Source organism: Tinamus guttatus, unplaced genomic scaffold (genome assembly GCF_059628265.1).
Source record: "Tinamus guttatus ecotype Peru unplaced genomic scaffold, ASM5962826v1 Tinamus_guttatus_pri_ptg000376l, whole genome shotgun sequence".
NCBI lineage: Eukaryota > Metazoa > Chordata > Aves > Tinamiformes > Tinamidae > Tinamus > Tinamus guttatus.
The window spans coordinates 1,724,253-1,744,746 of NW_028288910.1; the positions used below are offsets into that span (position 1 = coordinate 1,724,253).

Genomic DNA, 20,494 nt, shown 5'->3' on the forward strand with positions numbered 1-20,494 from the left:
AACCCCGCGCAGAGGGGAGCCCCTCCACTGCCTGGACATGGCCTCTGTTAACGGGGGATTTCTTACAGAATGTGCCCTTAAAAACAATGAATTCTGCAGGAAGAAATTAGTTCTGCATCATTAAGGTTACATGGCAGATACCGTCTTCCTAAAAATATTTGTTCAGGATATCCAAAAAAAGAGCTACAGGTCTTCAGTAACTTAGTGTCCTCTGCGTGCAAAGCTCTAGAAAACGCGGAGGCTGTCGAAGCAAAATAGAGTCTTGCCACTGCCATAGAAAAGGTGCTTCCGATCTTCTGAGACTTGGCTGAACAACTTGCAAGTTCTGGTTAAGTGATCTCTAATTTTATGTTTTAGACAGGACCCAAGACATGGTATTGGACTTTGCAGATTAGGTATTTTCCTGTAAAATGCATTTCCTGAGCCGGTGTGTTTGTTTCATGCACAGTGTCACTGGCTGCATCATCGAATCAACGCTAAAGCAGCCCCTGCCGCGCGACGCCGCACGCACACCTTGCAGAAAAGAAAATAACGCAGTTTTGGTGAAACTTGTAAAGGCTCCTCCTCAGCTTTCTGCCCTTCTTCACTCTGCTGCACGCGATCCAGGCTGGTAGCGTGCAGAACCGGGATCGCCTTTGGAAGGGCCTTCGATTCCCGCTCCAACGAACGCACCCCTGCTTCCCAAACGCCCCCGCGCTCCTGCTCCTCCAGACGGGGCAATGCACTGGGATCCCAGCTAGAGGAACGAGCACCGAGCCCCATCACCCCAGCAGAACGTGCCCATGCACTGGGATCCCAGCTGGAGGAACGCGCACCGACCCCATCACCCCAGCAGAACGTGCCCATGCACTGGGATCCCAGCTGGAGGAACGCGCACCGAGCCCCATCACCCCAGCAGAACGTGCCCATGCACTGGGATCCCAGCTGGAGGAACGCGCACCGACCCCATCACCCCAGCAGAACGTGCCCATGCACTGGGATCCCAGCTGGAGGAACGCGCACCGAGCCCATCACCCCAGCAGAACGTGCCCATGCACTGGGATCCCAGCTAGAGGAACGCGCACCGAGCCCCATCACCCCAGCAGAACGTGCCCATGCACTGGGATCCCAGCTGGAGGAACGCGCACCGAGCCCCATCACCCCAGCAGAACGTGCCCATGCACTGGATCCCAGCTGGAGGAACGCGCACCGAGCCCATCACCCCAGCAGAACGTGCCCATGCACTGGGATCCCAGCTGGAGGAACGCGCACCGAGCCCCATCACCCCAGCAGAACGTGCCCATGCACTGGGATCCCAGCTGGAGGAACGCGCACCGAGCCCATCACCCCAGCAGAACGTGCCCATGCACTGGGATCCCAGCTGGAGGAACGCGCACCGAGCCCATCACCCCAGCAGAACGTGCCCATGCACTGGGATCCCAGCTAGAGGAACGCGCACCGAGCCCCATCACCCCAGCAGAACGTGCCCATGCACTGGGATCCCAGCTGGAGGAACGCGCACCGAGCCCATCACCCCAGCAGAACGTGCCCATGCACTGGGATCCCAGCTGGAGGAACGCGCACCGAGCCCCATCACCCCAGCAGAACGTGCCCATGCACTGGGATCCCAGCTGGAGGAACGCGCACCGAGCCCCATCACCCCAGCAGAACATGCCCAGCCACAAACTGCTGCTCCGTCGCTCCGGCTCCTTGGAGCCTTGTAGCTGTTTGAACCAAACCCTGCTCTTATCTGCTAGGCGCACATTCACCAAAGATTCAACGTCCCACCCCACCGATTCTTCACGTTGGGCAGATGTTGAGTTCCTACAAGAAGCCGATTCCAGAACAGCACTTTATACCAACACAGCAGGACAGGAATCGCTTGGACACACGTTTTGTATGAAGCTGTAGGCACTGTGGGAACAGGCTGTAAACAAGTTAGAGGGATGGTTATTTAGAGCTGTGTCGCCTGTGCAGAGCTCAGAGCCGTGCTTCATTCTCACCCGAGAAGGACGGGGCGCTCGAGCGGGGAGCTCCAGGGACGCAGCGACGCGTCGAGCACCGCCGCGCGAGCCGGGAGGGAGGAGAGCTTCCCGCAGCAGGAGCGCTCCAGCCACTTCCCACCTCCCATCACGGCAGCCGTCCGTTGATTTACACCGCGGAGGACGTGGAGGAACACACTCGCACTCCTTTCCACACGAGGAAAGTTCCTGCGTTGTGTCACTCCAAAAGGAAATGGGATATTTAGCAACCCCTGCACGCGAGGAGCACCCAGAAGACGAGGCCATGAAGAGCCAGCTGCCCCTATGGAGAACGCCCTTTGCAGGACACCTGCCAGAGGAGGAACCAGCCCCTCCGGAGCGCCGCGGCCGACACCGTGCGCGGGGCCGCACGCACCGACGAGCCCGAGTGTTGCACTGCAAAGAACCACGCTTGGACTGGAAACGGGGCCCAGGACACAGCACAATTATGACCACAGAGACTCGGGTTTCAAAGACACACTTTCTTGCAAGAGAACAAGCTTGGATTTTAAAAATACAATCATTATGTACAGTAGAATATGCGGCCATAAGACAAGCCTTAAACTAAGGCCTTGTTCACACAGTTTCAGCACTGTTAGGAAGCATTTTGGCTGGGAATGTGATTTTTCTTGCAAATCAATTTTTTTTTTTTTTTTGCAACCCTCACTGTGAAAGCGCTGTATGTCACCTTTGTATCGATACTGGTATAACATATTCCCACAGGGAAAAGGAATAAAAGAGTACCTTTATATTGATACAACATTTTCCTCTAGTGTAGAAGGAAATACAGCTTTCATTATTCAGTCAAGTTAAAGCAGTACTTTTTTTTTCTACTTTATAGACAAGGTCTGTGTTTAACAAGCACCAAAAAAACTTCAGAGTATTTGGAAGATCACACTACTCGGCTCTACTTTTTGTACTGTCCTCAGCAGTCACAGAGAACGTCGAACACCTAAATACATTCATGACTGATCAGACCTTCGAGGCGGTTCCTAAATCCTTCATTGTTTAACAAATACACCTTTTGGCAAGAAGTAGACCATATCTACAAGCCCCCGGCATAATCCGCAGTCCTTATTAGGCCGCCTTCAGCTGCTCTGCCAGGGAGGGAAAACTGTCCTCTGTGTTCCACTGTGTGTGTAGTACACACACACATTTCTGCATCATTCCTCAACCATCAGACAGGCAATAGGAAAACAGGAGGCACTCCGAAACATTAGGAAACTGCTATTCTGTTGGGAAAACTGTTTAAGTTTTGGGGCTTTTTTTCTTTTTAAGTTGAACGAACTGCTTTCAATACACTGATTTGGGGCAAACCCCATTAGGTCCTAGGAACTATATAATTCCACCAAATTTAAGGCAAAATTGAACCACAGAAGTAGCTGAGATATAATTCATGGCATTTTCTTTTAAGCTTCAGTGCAAGATATGCCTGCAGCAAAGCTTTTTGTTTTCCATGCACTACTTTTTGTTAGAAGAAGCCCCTGACATCAGTATACATTATTCTGGCCTAGTGTGGAAGTCCTCAAGGACCAGGTTTCCTAATTCATTAAAAAAAAAAAAGAGAGGAAAAAAAAAAAAGAAAGAAATCCCAAAGGTAAGTTGTGCTGCAACGGGATTTTCAGTTTCAGCTTAAAAATGGGAGGAGGGGTGGGAGCTGGGTCAATTTACCTGCTGTTTAAAGGCCCCAGACTGATCTTTTAGCTGTGATGGGCAGGTCTAGCAGAACACTTGCTCACGGCCCTGGGGATACCTGCGAGCTCAGGAGAAGAGATATGTTAACATATTAAGCATATAACCTTTTCCAAACTTTTGGTACATAAAGTTGCTAAAATAAGTGTCCAGTTCCCAGCTATGACACAAGATTATCACTCAAATCTCAGCCACTGCAATTTCAGTAGTATTAAACCCTTCCAGTGCTGAAGCGAAAGCTTTCCTATTTAAAATGGAGGAAATGGTCACATTTACAGTAGGAATGGTGGCTTTTGGCTTCAAGCGGCCTGAACAAAACTACCTTTACAGACAATCGCTAAACGTTTGGCTTCTTATAGTAAAGAAATTTCATTTCTTCCTGGCACGGGAAAGGAGCTGCACTTTTTGTGTTAATGTTTACGGAAAGGGTTAAGAGAGGAGGCTAAGGAGCGAGCGCATCCCGCCAGGCCTCGCAGCGCAGGAGGCACCTGTGTCCTCCCACCCAGGGGAGGAACGACGGCCTCCACGCACATACAACACAACAAATTGAAAACTTGGCGCTTCACAAACACTTAAACCTTTAAAATTTCACTCCGATAAACCATGTTGTTCCCAGCAAGAGAAAAAGCTCTGCTCTTACAAGAGCTGCTGCATTAAAGCCATGCCATCTTCCTACGGAATACTGCTGACTGAATAGTGTTCCACTTGGACGCTACATCACACAGGAGCAGGACCTAAATACTGATTAAAACTGCATTAAAAAATGCTCACTATTAGAGCCTTGGGCTTTGTTGTTGTCCTTACCTAATTCAAGCCCTGTCCTCTCACCCCCTTTATTACTATTAAGACATAAATCACAATCAACAGTGTCTGCAAAAGTGATGTTCCACGTAATACATCAAATGGCACAAAGTTGTTTTCTTAAAAAAAAAAAAAAAAAAAAAGTATTCAAATCCTTAAAGTGGATAGACATCTCTTAACTGCATGTCTGGAATTAAGACGACAGTTGTTCAAATTTTCTCATTACATCACAACATCAAGATTTCTTTCTTTGCTGGCTAGAGGTACATCCCACAACAAAACAATAATAATAATAAAATTATTTTTTTAAAAAAGGAACATCCCTGCCCCCCTCCCCAAATCCCCACAGGCTGAATTCTTGCAAATTTGAAGCAAACGAAGCCCAAACTTGCAAGACACGGAGATTACAGTTAAAAAGGCTCAGATGGAGAATGTGAAATAAATCCCGCTGACAAAAGGCCCTTGTGTGCGGCCGGGCGGCCCAGCTCCAAGGCACCGCGCGGCCGCGACAGCCCCTCGTCGGCAGCAGGGACGGCCAACCCAAAAGGACAAAAAAAAAAGAAAGAAAGAAAGAAAAAAGACTCCCGCCCACCCGATTAGATTAAAATAATAATTAAAAAATGAAATCACGCACGCACACCTAGAAAATTGTGCAGATTTGTAACATTTTCACAGCTGATTTGAGGGAAAATAATAATAGAAACCACAGGGCTGGGTGAGCAGACGCTCCGGTACAGCAGTAAAGGGGCGCGCGGGGCCGCTCGCCCCGGGCTTTGGACCCGGCTTTTGCATAGAGGCCCGGGCGGCGGCGGCGGCTCCGCGGGGAGGCCGGGGCGGCTCCGCGGGGAGGCCGGGGCGGCTCCGCGGGCCGGGGCGGCGGCGGCTCCGGCTCCTCGCGGCGGCTCCGCGGGCCGGGGCGGCGGCGGCTCCGGCTCCTCGCGGCGGCTCCGGTTCCTCGCGGCGGCTCCGGCTCCTCGCGGCGGCTCCGGCTCCTCGCGGCGGCTCCGGCTCCCCGCGGCGGCCTCGCCCCCGGGCCGCCCCGCCGGGCCCCGGGCGCCGCTCAGAGGATGGCGCAGGCGGCGCAGCACGGCTCGTCGGCGCCCGGCTGCGCCGCGTAGTTCATCTGCCGCACGATCTCGGCGAAGAGCTCGTCCACCGACGCCTTGTTCTTGGCCGAGGTCTCCATGAAGGGGCAGCTCCACTCGTCGGCCAGCGCCTTGCCCTCGCCGAACGACACCTCCCGCTCGCCCTCCAGGTCCACCTTGTTGCCCACGAGGATCATGGGCACCCGCTCGTACCGCTTGACGCGCGTGATCTGGTCCCGCATGGGCTTGATGTCCTGGAAGCTCTGCTGGTTCACGAGGCTGTAGACCAGGATGAAGCCCTGCCCGTTCTTGATGTAGAGGTCCCGCATGGAGGCGAACTGCTCCGTGCCCGCCGTGTCCAGGATCTCGAGCACCGAGGGCGACGAGTCCACCTCGATCTCCTTGCGGTAGAAGTCCTCGATGGTGGGGTCGTACTTCTCGATGAAGGAGCCCGTCACGAACTGCACCGTGAGCGCCGACTTGCCCACGCCGCCCGAGCCCAGCACCACCACCTTGTACTCCCGCATGGCCCCGGTGCCCGCGCGCGGCGGCCACGCGCTCAGCGCCGCCGCCGCCGCCCGCCCATGCGCGGCCCCGGCCTCGCCCGCGCGGCGGCCCCGCTCCCGCTCCCGCAGGGGCCGCCGCGGAGCAGGAGGAGGAGGAGGAGGAGGAGCAGGCGGAGGGGGAGGAAGGCGCTCGCGGCGGCGGCCCCGCGCGCTGCCGCCGCCGCCCCCCCGCACCGCCTTCCCGGAGAGGGCGGCCCCGCCGCTCATTGGCTGCGCGCGCCGCCCGTCAAAGCCGAGCCGCCTCATTGGCCCGCTCGCCGCGGAGGCCGCCAGCCGGTTGGGCTGCGGCGGCGCCGGCCCCGCCCCCCCCGGCCGAAGTTTTGGCGGACACTCGTGAGGGGGGAAGCGGCGGCCCCGCCCGCCCCGGGCAATGGCGGCCGCGGCGGGAGCGGAGGGGACGGGGCCGCCGCCCGCCCCGGGACCGCCGCCCTCCCCAGCCCCGCCGGCTCCCTGCCCGCCCCAGCCCCCGGGGCCCCTGCAGCCCCTCGGGCAGCTCCGTCGCCTCAGGGCTCCGCGGCCGCCGCGCGGCTCCCTCCGCCGCCAGCGGCTCTCCCGCGCAGAGGCAGCCCGAGCCGGGCCGCTTCCCGGTCCCGCGGCACTGTGTGAGATTCGGCACACGAATCTCCGTGTTTTACCTCAGAATGGTGGCCTGGCCGCTGGCCCTCAAGAGTCGCTGCCCATGCCCGCCCTAGCCCCACCGAGAAAACGGCGCCTCTAGGACTGCCAATGTGCTCAAGTGTTCCCCGAATTTTCTCTGAAAACAGCTATAAACATCGGTTGAAAGACTACAGGGTCACCAAAACTACATGTATTTTTATTCCCCTGCTGCATGTTGCTTATGCTGCTCTGAGGATCTTGGCTCGTTATGGGTTTGCTTGTCTTCAGCACAGCTATACCAAACTATGTGCAAATTAATTAAATTACACTTTCCAAGATAGGGCAGCAGCAAATTTATGAGGACCAGCCTGTGCCATGCAATGTAGGCGTAAAGTTCAGTGGTGAATGGGATTTTTTTCTCCAGTGACAGAATAAAATAGAACTATATATATATGTGTGTGTGTGTGCATGCGTATATATATATATATATATTTTTTTCTTTTCAGTGCTATGCTATTAGTTGCTGTTTCTGAAGAAGGAAGTGTATCATGTTGAAACTGTGGTTGCACTGTTGACTTTACATGTGGAAAATTACTCCTCAAGTGCCCGGCCGTTGCTCCACGCAGGAATCTCTGCAGTTACCAGCCAGTTATGGGCTTCAGAGCTTTGGGGTCCCTGCAGTTGTGGCAGCAAGGCCGTGGAAAGGAAAGGAACTAAAAAAAACAAGTCCCGTTTGCCCTGGGGAGAAATGATCTGTGCAGGGGTCTGGACTGTTGCAGGATCTCTAAACTGATAAGGCTGAAAATCGCAGGCGGAGGGTTCAGCCGATCCAGTTAAATGCATCGTAGGAGCGTTGAGCACATTGCTTCTGCGCGATGAAGCCCCTGCCGTGTTAGATGTGTGTATTTCATCAGTGACTTTGTGGTTTGGAGGCTCTCAGGAATAAGTGAAAATTGTCTTGGAATTAAATCCATCTGGGCAACGTGGAGCCATCGCAACACAACAGAAAAATATAATAGGCAAAATATAAATATCGAAGAGTAGGTGGAATTAATGTGATCCTCAAATTTATCAGCTCTTTTTGTAACATTCTAAGATCATTTGATAGTACTGTGAATTCCTCAAAATAAATAAGTGAATTGGGCTAGTATGCAGTTCATCATGCAGTATTTACATACGACACTAGCGTTTACTGTGTTGAGTGCATCTGCTTATCCACTAAAACTACTCATGAAAGAAAAACAAGATGTTTTCTCTGCCTGGTTTGGAAAGATCAGGTCCTTGGTTTCTATCATATTACCTTTGTCCATTAAAGTATCAACTACAATGCAGTGTTGTTGTTTTTTAAATGTATTTTCCTCGTTCTAGTTACTAACCAGTAACAGATACAATATTATCTAACATGTCAGAACCATGAAAGTTTCTCCTGATAACACCAAGCTTTGGCACTATGGGAGCAGTCAAAGATGTTCTGGTGTTCCTGAAGGGACTTCCAATTCTTGCTGCTTCTCCTCCTCGGGAGACACAGCCGAATCACTTAACAGCTCGGGGATTAGCTCCCAGCCAAGGTCAGTGTTAGCACAGGGATATGGAACATCCCGAGAGCTCATTAAATGCAGCTGAGCTTGTTTAGGATCAGCACTTTATAGACAAGCTCTGCTAAGGAACAGAAAAATGACGGGCTGAGGGGCACGGGATGCCCTGCGTAGGTAGCGTTTGCTCCTGGGCTTCAGAGGCCTGAGCAATGCAGGTGAAATAGAGCTGGCGTCTGCAGGAAAGAAGAAGATCTGCTGTAATGCTCAAGTGGAGAGAAACAGGAGCCTTCGTTTAGATTTCCTCTGGCTTCTGTTAGGTACGACTCATCTAAATCATTTTTATTAAAAGTGTAGGGAATCTTGTGCCTGTGAAATGCAGACTCTCCTGAGATCACAGTTCTTTGCCGTTTCTCAGATGTTACAGTGATAATTGAATCCTGAGGCTACAACTAACACCAAATGTCGTATTTTGACATTCAGGCCCTTCGGGACACAAGTGCTGGTAACAGCAGCGTGGTGCGTGTCTGCGCAGCGCCTTTCCTTGCAGCACGAGGACCGAGTCCCGGGCGCTTCCCTCCTTCCCCGGGGCAGCGGGAGCCCCGGGACCCCGGCGCTTCCCGCCTGCCCCATTTGCGGCCTGGTTTGGCCTGTTTTTCCCCAGGCCCGAGCTGCGGGGAGCGGAGGGGCTGGAGCAGGGAGCTGCTCCCGGGGCTCCGACGGGCCCGGGCCAGCACAAGGCGCCGGGCGGGAGCGGGTCCGGAGCGGTGCGGAGCAGCTCGACCCGGCATCGCCGCCGGGAAAATGCCCTGGGAAGGCAGGAATAGTCACCGTGCTTCTCCATACCCAAAACATTGCCTGGATGTAACAGAGATACGCCACAATTCCCTAAGGTTTTAGTGACTCACCTAGTTCGTAATCCAAACAAAAACAGATAAAACCGAGAGCATTCAAAACCCTTTGGGGAAGAGCTGCTGTTCTCCCAGTCCCGTGCTATTAGTCTGTGACATTAATATTAGCACCATACCTTAACGTAATGGCAGAATAACCACTGAGGAAGCTAAGAGGATAAAATAATCTCTAAGAGTCCAAAGTACAAGGCATAGCCATCTGGGAACCTGAATTACATTTAAGTGTTTCCTGGCATTTCGTGTGATAAATCCACAGGAATTCTCCCATGTTTATTCAACTTAAATGTATGAAATTGAGTAAAATTTCTAGGCTCGAATTAGTTTTTAATTGAGTCTTATTCTGGGTTCACCAATAGGATGACTGTAGGTTGTTTGGGGTTCGAGAAGGCTGAGGAAGGAAGAGAAGCGCAAAGAAATAACGTTTGAATTTTAAAATCTGAAGTATAAACTTGTTAGAATAGTGTACTCATTCCCTAGCAAACTGCCTGAGAAGGGGTTTTTGTTCTGATGCAGCAACTCTAGTCCTCCTGATTCAAGCTGCGCTGCTGTTCGATTGTGGCAGTGCGCTCAGCACGGCAAAGAAACGTGCTCCATCCTCGGATCTGAGAGTCTGCTGGCAAACTTTAACCAAAAATCAACAAGAGGGATTTACACAGTGCGTATAAACTGGTTCTAAGAATAACAGTGGAAGCTGCTGACTTCTTTCGAAAATCTGTCCACATCCTGGCAAAGGGTGGCTGCAAATTTCTGTCTCTATCTTTGCTTCCCCTATTTTGCCCTTTCTCCCCGTTTCCAGAAGCCCTGAGCGGGAGGCAAGGAAACGTATTGCTGTAATAAAACGTTCTCCTCTCGTGCTCTGCCCGGGCAGCTGCACAACAAGTCGCACAGTTTTGTGTCCAGGTTATATAGTTGTTTGTAAATGTAGGTGTTTTCCTATGGTTTGTGTTAAAGAAGATTCATATTTAAAAGAGAGAAATGAACTTCCAAAGCTCTAGTTTAAAAACAAGCTGGTTTTACAACAATATTTAAATACAATAGGTAAGTTGTCTGTGCTGTGAGTCACTCCTGATAATTCCACATGTGAATGCATACCTGAAACAAGACTGCCTGATTTCTGTTTATCTTAATCCACGGGATAAGGAATTCTTATTCCAGAATCAAAATGCCCACATATGGAGTTAGATGAGATAGGCAGCTGGGGTGACTCCGTGGCAGAGCAGCTTTATCGCAAGTGAAACTGCTCCGTCTGCTCAGCGCCCGGATAAGCAGAAAGAAGCCGATAAGACGAATGGCCCGGTGACTCAGGCCGAGGCAGGGCCGGAGCGTCGCGGTGCGCGGGCAGCCGCGCGGGCGGCTTCGGCCTGACTCAGCCCGCGGAGCCGCCGGCCTGCTCGGCCTGCGGAGCCCCGCTCTGCGGAGTCATCCCTTCCTGCCGCCCGCTGCGAGTCGGGCACGGCCACGGGCACGGGCATGGACACGGGCATGGGTATGGACACGGCCATGGGCGTGGGCACGGATATGGGCACGGGCATGGCCATGGCCACGGACACGGGCACGGGCATGGACATGGCCACGGGCACGGATATGGGCACGGGCACGGGCATGAACACGACATGGACACAGATATGGACATGGCATGGACATGGGCATGGGCATGGACATGGGCATGGGTATGGCATGGGCATGGCCATGGATATGGACACGGGCATGGGCATGGGTATGGGCACAGGCACGGATATGGACACGGGCACAGGCATGGCATGGAGACAGACACGGACACGGGCATGGACGGATATGGGCATGGGCATGAGCACGGGCATGGACGTGGGCACGGACATGGACACGGATATGGGCACAGGCATGGGCATGGCCACGGACATGCACATGGATATGGGCATGGACACGGGCATGGACATAGACAGGGATATGGACACAGACACAGGCATGGACACAGATATGGGCACAGGCATGGACACAGGTATGGGCATGGACACGGCATGGAGATGAGTATGGACATGGGCATGGACACGGATATGGGCACAGTCATGGGCACGGGCATGGACACGGATATGGGCACAGGCACAGGCATGGGCATGGGCACGGGCACAGCCACGGACATGCACATGGATATGTCCATGGATATGGGCACAGGCATGGGCATGGACACGGCATGGAGACAGGCATGGACATGGGCAGGGACACGGATATGGGCAATGGCACGGGCACGGGCATGGGCACGGGCACAGCCACAGCTACGGACATGCACATGGATATGGGCACAGGCATGGGCATGGACACGGCATGGAGACAGGCATGGACATGGGCAGGGACACGGATATGGGCAATGGCACGGGCATGCTCGCTTTAGGAAACGCAGCTTAGCCTCGCTCTCCACTGCAGAATGAGAGAGCACAGACAGGTTGCATTCTTCAAGAAATAATAGCAGTTGCTAGCAGGGGTAAATAAAAATAAAATAAAATAAAATAAAATAAAATAAAATAAAATAAAATAAAATAAAATAAAATAAAATAAAATAAAATAAAATGGAACAAGCTGACAAATGCACAGAAAGAAGCTCAGGATCTGATATAGAATGATATTTCCAAGAAACGTCCTGCCAGAGATCCTATTGCCGCTGTAAAAATAGCCCGGGCTGCCAGAACTCATCACATGTGATCTCACTTGCTCTTGGCACATCGCCACTTTATTTTTCATTATAAAGAATGTGTTCAACAATATGCCTATATCCACTCACAGACACAAAGTTTATAATCAAAGGTACCATATACGCCTATAATCTACCAAAATTTCAAGTCAAGTATATCTCTATTTTCTTTGTAAATACCGTCTTCCATTTACAACAGTAACAGCTTCAATAAAAGTGGTAGAGATTAGGATTTTAGATAAGCCGAAGACATGAAGAAAGAGCATTTATCTGTGAGGATGTGCAGCAGTCAGTTTATATGTAGGTGTAATGAAACAGCTTGTTGAACCATAAATGTAATCTTGATAGCAGTTGCATGGAAACAATGCTATTGCGTGTTGATGAAAAAGGGATAATCAGCGTGAAATGAAACTGGTGACTAACTCCCAAAATAAACATCCTGTCTGCAGCAAAAGCCCCTTTCGCTGTAAAATATATTTTAAATGTTTTCCTCGCTGACCTGCAGGACTGTAGCACACTGCAGTACCCGCTCTGCCCGCAGCGATGCTCTGGCACAGCAAAGCTCTCGTGTGCAGTTTGCATTCTTTACTTTGTCGGTTAGCTCATTCCTCCATTTCCTCACCCACAGCAAAGAGGTACGGGAGGGTGTCGAGAGGACGGGGCCGGGCCCTGCTCAGTGACGGGACGAGAGGTCGTGGGCACAACGTGGAACACGGCCAGGCCCAGCCCAACACAAGGAAAAGCCCCTTCCCTGCGCGGTGCCGGCGCTGGCCCGGGCTGCGCAGAGAGGCCGGGCAGGCTCCATCCTTGGGGACACTCACAGGCCGCGTGGGCAGGGACCTGAGCACCCTGCTCTGGGTGCCCTGCTGGAGCAGGGGGCTGGAATAGATGGTCTCCAGAGGTGCATCCCAACCTCATCCACTTGTGATTCTGTGGGAAGATTTTTCACAGCTGCCAGAACTTGCTTGCGTAGAGTTCAAGTTACATTGCTGCTTCTGTCAAGGGAAATCCTTTCCCTTTACTGACTTTGTTTCTCCTTACATCATAAAAAGAGCATGGGCAGTATGTCCACTTTGGGATTCAGACGGAACAACTGAACACTATCATCCCTGGCTGAAAGTGTGCTCTACACCATGGTAAGCATGAGAGTGGCCTGGGCCACCTCTGCGCAAAGCCAGCGGGGTAGCTCAAACGCCGTCATTGGGTACAGCCACAGGAGCAAAGTTTGCAATAGAGGACATCGACATAAAGATGGTCACAGGCCCCTTTCTTGTCACCTTTCTTATGGGGTAATAACCTCCAGTGTAGATTCAGTTGCAAAAGGATGGAGGAAATAAGGCTCTAAATCACAGCAGCTGTTTGCAAAATGATCTATTTAAACCCGAAGTCTCCGTTTTCTGCTGCTTCAAGCTGTGTGCTGTTACCATTTACATGGGCTACAAAAGCGAGATACCAATTTAGGAACATGAATTGCAACAAACCAAACAGAGCTACAGATGAATACCACTTATTCTAGCTCCAGGAACGTTCATATGAATTCACATCTTGCCTGACAAACCCATGAGGAGTCGCTGAGTGACTCACTGTCCTCCCCGCTGTGTCATCCCGGAGGCCCCGGGCCAAGTCAGCTAACACGGGAGGAGACTCCAGTGATACTCTGGTGACAGCGGCTTTAAAAGACAAGCTGCACTTTGCATCTCCGGGTTTCGCAAGGATCACACCCAGCCGGTGAGCAATCACAGCGTTAAATCCCTTCAAGGCACGGAGTAGCCTGCAAGGTCTTTTGCCTGCTTTTATTTTTTGGCATTCATGGTTAATGATATGAGCTGTACAAGATGGAAAGTTCTCACACAGGCATATGTGCAGATCAGCCCCTACATAATTTTATGAAGAATGATATTAGACTGGCAGAAGCTCACAGAATGGGCACAGTTTTAAGGACTTGGTGCAAACTCGTGAAATACTTAAGGGACAGTCCTTCAAGAAGCCAAGTGTTTCTAGCTCTTTGTGAAGACAGGTGACCTTGGATCCTCAGCCTTCCTTGGGATGAGTCCTTAGGTCATCAGGAGAAAAGAGATTAAACCAGACAAGAGGAAGCGCCGGCTCGATTGAGCTTTATCTGTTAGTGCATGGGGCAGACTGCAAGGTCAGCACATCTCTGCTAGCCAAGCGGCCATATGGGCAATGGCAGCTCACGCAAGGGCTGTGCCAGGTTTGGCAGCCTCGGTGACGGCCACATGGCCGGTCAGTGGACGCCCTGTCAGTGCCAGCTGGATGATCTCCCTCCTCGCTGCCGTGAGGAGCGCGCCGAGGCGCGGGACGGCGGCCGCGCTCCGCTCTGCAGCTCGCCCGTCCGGGCGGCCGTGCACGCTGCAGGGTTTCTGGCCGGGCAGGGGTGGCCGCGGCGCTCACCAGGTGCCGTTTCGGCCCTCAGGGTGCCACGGCCGGGCAGGGTCAGCAGGAGCGCGGGAGCAAAGGGGCTCTTGCAACACCTGGCCTGGCCGATAACCCCGGGCGCCCGGCGCCAGCCCCGGCGCAGGAACCCTCGCTTACACCGACGGCTGACCCCGTGAGAACGAGCAGATAAGACCAGATGCTGCCGATGTTACCGGATCCGCAGCCACCTTTGATATTGCCAGTCGGTGCTGTGAGGAATGCTGACATGGCCCCAAGCCCGCGAGGACGCGGAGCGGCTCCCCGTGCCCCCAGGGAAAGGCCTGCTCCGAGGGCTGCGGAGCAGCGGCGCCGCGGTGCGTGAGGACGGCGAGGGCAGCAGGCGCTGCGGCTCCCGGCGCGCGGGGGGGCTCACGTCTCCGTGTGCCGCGTTTTGGTGTGAATAGCTGCAGTGAGAAGAGCAGCAGCACCGGTAGCAGCGTACGAGCGCGTGACCGCTCCGTGTGCACCAGGAAGCCTGCAGCAAGCCAGTGCAGTCACAGGGGAAAAGTACCGGGAAGACAGGCTGAACACTGCTACAGATGTGAATTTGTTGTCTTTGCAATCAGTCACTTCGGAAGGGTAAGGGATCCACCCCAGGCCCATAGAGCCAGAGCCCAGACTCTTCTTCAAACAGCTTGTGCCTTATAGGAGAGTCATGGCTAAATAGAAGACGATTGTCAGGATTTCAGGAGCTGATCCACACCAAAAGGGAAATAATATGCATGTTATTTTATTTACAGGAAGCATAGATATATTACTTTATATATATTATATACATATTTCGTATATATTCTCCAGGATATAATTGAATTCTACTTGTTTGTCCCATTTGTGAACAGCAAATGGGACCTCTGGTGCTCAGATCCACTGCAAATAATCTTCCCGATGCTGCTGTTCATTCTGGACAGCTCTCTGATGCTCAAGAAGAGGTGAACTTCCTGTAAGACTCCCTTAGTACCAGTAAAAGCACATTCTAACACTAAGGAAAACAAAATGTTATGATGGTCAGAGAATTTCAGGTTTCAGTTGCACTTCAGTATTTAACTTTGTTTTCACCATATCGCTGAAGACAGTGGCTACTTCTCCCTATGAGGCAGTTCTTTTTCTGTAATGGTAGGTTAAACATTGAATTAAATACAACATTAAAAATGTCCTACGAGGCACAAACACCCCAGAGCTTTTCAATCTATGGAAGTCCCATCAGACTCCATTTCCTTCCTCCGAAGCCTGGCGCCGCCTGGGAGCTTTGCCATGGAGCAGGGCTCCTCGTGTCCGAGCCATTGGGACACACTGGCCTGTGTTGTGTGTGCAGTGTCTCCCAGCTGTGTGAGATCATTGCTAACTGCTCTGAACACAGTGCAATGCAGTGTAGCAGCAGCCCTGTTTTCCCATGTTTTCCCATGCAGGGCTATCAGAGAATGCAGGGCCACGGGGGAAGTTTTCTACAGTCAAACTGCAACGTATCTGCTGCTCCCCGATGCGGTCACTTCCTCCGCCCCAATGGAACTGTCTATGACATGATTTAGTTTGGCCGTAGCTGTGGCTGGATGCAGATAAGAAGTTTCTTAGAGACTTCCTCCCTTCTGGGCGCTTTTGCAGGCTGTTTAGCAGAGCGCTGCCGCCCCAGGCAGGTGCTCGGCGGCTGAGTAATGCCCATGTGCGCTTAAGAGTCGCCTCGATCTCATCGCTAACTAATCCCTCCGTGTCTGTCTGTACAGCAAGCAGCATATTTCACCGTTTAGCTCAGATCCTCTGCAAACGTATATAAGCAAATAAACAAAATCATGAGATTAGGGCAGCAAACTGTTCACTGCTGCGCTGACGGATCAATCTAAGATGGTATTTTGTGTCATTAACCGTGCTCAGCACCCAACACAGGAGCAGTGCAAGGTCCGTGCGGCTTCTGAGGCGTCCGAAGGAGAATTTGGATCCCCCAGTGCTGGTGTCCAAAGGGGTGATCCCGCTCTGGGAGCCCTGGGCCCCCTCTGCACTGCCTCACGGCCTGGAGCCATCATTTCCAAACTCCAGAAGACCAGACCATGACATCCAGCCTCACCTTTTCCCCCTTCCTCGTTCTTCTTCTTTTTTTTTTTCTCTTTTCCCTGGATTTCTGCAAAATGGCAGAACTTTAGGCAAATTCGCAAATTCCTTACACTTTCTATTCAACTTGCATGTCCATAGAGAGCAGAAATAATCTGCTTCCAAGAGATGGAAGATGAAAGTGGGTTCACGGTTTTAGTGACAAATATCACTTATCTGAAGGTTTTAAAAAGTACTATCCAAAAGATTAATTTCTTAAAAGCTAATTCTTTCCTTTTATATGAACACAGATAATTCCCATCATTAGTAGAGAGCGTATAGAAGCTATAATTACATGCAATTAACTTCTCCCATTTTTCACTAGTCTTTTTCTTCTTAAACCAAATACCTAAAAGCTCTGGTTCCAGAGGAAAAAAAAAAAAAAAAGCTGTGCTAGGAGAGGGGAGCTGAACGCTGAATCCAAGCTACAGTCCGTTCTTGCTAAGAAGTGTGCTCTACAGAAAATATGCTCTGGGTTTTGCTTCATTTTGCAGAGAGCAGACTCCAACAGAAACATATCTGGGGTATTGTGAACCTTCCTGCTAATGGATATGTCTGTATGGGACGTTTCATATTCGGGGTTATGATACCTTGGACTGCAAGGACTAATGGGGATGCAGGAGTTCACCACAGCAAATAACGTACAAATCCTGCAGGTAAAGACAGTGCTTCCTGAGGAGGAGGAAGTAAGAAATAAATGTTTAGCATCAGACAGACTGCATGGGTGACATCTCGGCTGCCCGGGGCCGCAGGAGGAGCGGTCGCTGCAGGGAGGCCCAGCCTGGATGCTTGCCCCGTGTCCACGTCTGCTTTTGCGCAGATGTGACGACAGATTCAGGAAATCTGTTGCTCAATTCATGTTTTAGGGGAGTCTGAGTAATGTAAAGCATTGTATGAAAGAATGCTGAATGTAATTCAATTTTCAGTATCTGAGTGTAAAGTGCTGTGGTGAAGACCCAAGAAGCAGTGATGCCTCTGTGCCTGGATGCGCCTAATTCAATTCTCCTGCCAGTCAATTTAAATGAGTCTGTGCTTAGAGCCTGGGGTTCTGCTTTCCTCTCCTATTCTGTGCGATTTTGGGGCCAAGCCGCTTGGCTCCCGTGGAGCAGAGGAGGTGCAGGCGGCGACGAGCACGGAGCCGCTTTGCAGAGGCGCTCGAGGGCTGTCCAAGCTGGCTTGGGAGCCCTTTCCTCTGTCCCGCTGAACGTCCTGGTCATGCAGGGAAATCTTCAGAGGCTGCTGGAGGAGCTGGATGACTCAGAGGGTCGGTAGTGGGATTAGATCACGGGTTCAAGGCTGGTTCAGGCTGCGTCCTGAAACCTGATCCAATGGGCAAGACCTGCCGAGCAGGGGCTCCGTGGGGGTCCAGCCGCCACGCATGGGATGCGGGATGCAGGATGCAGGGCACGCACATCTACATACATTGCCCTTTTGCTACTGGCTTCCCCAGGGCTCTCGTCACTTGGTCGCACCGTTAAATACGTACATAGCACCACCTAAACAGCTTCAGACAAGCCGTCTGGAAACGAACCACAGCTATTAACACCCTGTGAAGACCTAGGGATTAGTCTAGGGACTGACACTGCATCTCCGAATGGCTTGGGGGCAAGTCTCAGCCCCTGGAAAAGCTGCGCGGGAGGACCCTGCTCTGCACAAAGCTGCTGGTTCTTCAGGTCCTTGTCGCTGCTGAACTCCTGAGCCTTGTGAACGCTTTTGCTGTCGGTGCCTGGGCCAGGCTGTGCAGGCAGCTCTGCAGAGCTGTCTGTTTTTTAACAGACATTTTAACCAGGTTGAAGTTAATGCCATGGCTGCAATGGGACAGCAGCTGAGCATGAGCTCAGGCGCAATAAACGCTGCGAGCCGCCGCTGTGCGCGTCCCTGCTGCAGCATGGACCTTCCTTCATATCCAATGGTCTACAAGGGCTTGCCCCAGGCCAACTGGGAAAGATGCAAAGCTTGTTGCTTAAAGAAGCTAATGGAATTTTTAAAATAATGATGGAAACATCTATTGCCATCCTATTTAAGACCCCTTTACTTTACATCTGTTTGTCCAAACACTCAATACATGGTGTATGGTCACATTGACACGTTTATTATTCTAGAGAGAGAAGGGAAATAAAAATTAATCTTCTGCTGCATTTTAATTGCTCATTTCCGGTTCAAGATAGCAGGTGACACATCACTGTTGCAGGGAAGATAAGGGGGAGCAACGCTGTGCACGTCCTGCTGTGGAGACAGGGCCCTGATTAATTACTGGAGGAGCAAATTGGAAAGAAAAGCTTAGGAAAATAATCTGGAGGTGGCATTATTTGCTTAAGCCTGTAATGAGTGTGGGGGTTTGCTCTGAACGCGGAGAGGCCCCAGAGCCCCCCGACGTGGCCCTCAATGAGTCTTCGTCCACTGTCCTGTCTCCCTGCTCTGTGGAGACCTTCACCCCAGTGGTTGGAATTGTCAGAAAAGCAGACGTTGAGATTGCTGAGACCCTCCGGCTGGTCCATGTGCAACCTGCCCCAAGGGCTTTCACAGAAATCAGCCTGGTCTCTCCAAAGAGCAACCGGGAGCCTGTCCTGGGGCTGAGACCAAACTCCTGCCCAGGGAAGGAGCGGGAAGAGGAGCCGCTTCCTGCCGGCTCCGCGGGCTCGGAGGAGCCTCCGGCACACAGCTCTGAGAAGTGTCTCCAAGGCAACGGGATGCAGCCTCTTCCAAGCAGCCTTCGCTGCTCCGGGTACCCGAGAGCCGGCTGTGCCGGGCTGAGCCGCGCGGTGGCTGCGGCGCCCCGGCTGCCACTCGCGCACACACAATGCGGCTGTCCGGCTCTGCGGGCGCCGGACACGCTCTCGACGCGCGGCAGCCGCAGGGTGAGCTCCACGGTGCCTGCCCGGGCGATGGTGCCCGCCAGCATCGGCGTGGTCGGGAGGCCTCCCTGGGTGGAAGGGGCCTCCGGGCGCATTGGTCCCGCAGGCGCAGGAGCCTTCCCGCGCGAGGCGCAGCGCCCGGGCACGCGTGCGGGCCCCGAGCCAGCGCTCACAGTGGAGCCTTGCGCCAAGGGAGGCTGGGCAGCCCCAGCCCCGCAGCCTCTCCTCGCGGGGAGATGCTCCAGCACGTTGGTGTCCTTTACTGGGCCGGGTTCCGTCCATCCCTGCTGCCTTGAGCTGGGACCCGGTGCTAGACAGGACAGAATGGGGCAGGATGGGACGGGGTGGGGTGGGATGTGACGGGGCAGGACAGGACGGGGTGTGAGGGGATGGAATGCGATGGAACGGGACAGAGCGGGACAGGCCGGTGCCGTCCCAGCCCCGCCGAGGCCGCGGCCTCCCCGCCCCGTCCCCGCAATCCCGGCGGCGGCTGCGGGGACCTCGGCGGGGCGCGGGCGCCCCCTCGCGCTGCCGCCGCGCGGGGCCGGGGATGGGACCGAGGATGGGACCGGGACCGGGACCGGGGATGGGACCAGGTCCGGGGGCAGCAGCCTGGCCCGCGGTGCGGGGGCTCTCGCGGCTGCCCCGGCGCGCGCGGCCGCCCCAGCCCAGCACGATGCGCACGGGTAACCCAGAGATGCCCCCCAAAGCCCCGCGCAAACGGGGTCCTGCGCCGCAGCAACCCCTCCTAAAACACCCCCCGTCGATGCCCGCTGCGCCGGCTTCCAGCGAGCGCATTACGGCACCGCGAGCGATAAAGCCCTCAGGCGAGCTGGCGCATCCTGCCGACGGATGCGATGCATTATTGAGAGCTCCCATCGCAGCCCCGGCCTTCTCCGAGCGGGAGCGGGACACTATTAAGCTCAAGAGCAGCTCAGGAGCTCCCCACCCACATCCACAGGGAAAAAAGCCTCAGCTGGCTGCATCCAGCTTCTCTCATTTACGGTTTTATTCCATCCGCATGGAAGTCACACCATTAGCTGCAGGGCAGCCGCGCTCCTGCCACCCTGGTACAATGCACCAGGTTGCTCTCAGTTACCTTGGGCTGCTTCTTCTGAGTTTCGCGTAATGCTGTTCGCCAACAAGGGCACCAAGCAGGACTGGCCTGCTGATCCCGCCTGTGCACGGACTTTCACGCATGCCGAGCACTTTGTGCATTGCCGTACATTAGGCACAGTGTAAATCCCTTTCCCAGAGAGTCCCTGCCTTAAAAGC

The 20,494-nt window shown here is 53.2% G+C and overlaps 1 protein-coding gene across 1 annotated transcript; it reads right to left on the minus strand.

Annotated features, from left to right (window-relative positions):
• Nucleotides 1–5,537: 5,537 nt before the first annotated feature.
• RAP2B (RAP2B, member of RAS oncogene family) lies at nt 5,538–6,181 on the minus strand. The gene has a single exon (XM_010228749.2). It carries the CDS (start codon nt 6,103–6,105, stop codon nt 5,554–5,556), a length of 552 nt encoding a protein of 183 aa, XP_010227051.2. The 5' UTR covers nt 6,106–6,181; the 3' UTR covers nt 5,538–5,553.
• Nucleotides 6,182–20,494: the final 14,313 nt, after the last annotated feature.

Excerpts from the sequence above, each read along its gene's own strand:
- RAP2B (XM_010228749.2), bottom strand. The coding sequence starts at position 6,105 with ATGCGGGAGTACAAGGTGGTGGTGCTGGGCTCGGGCGGCGTGGGCAAG.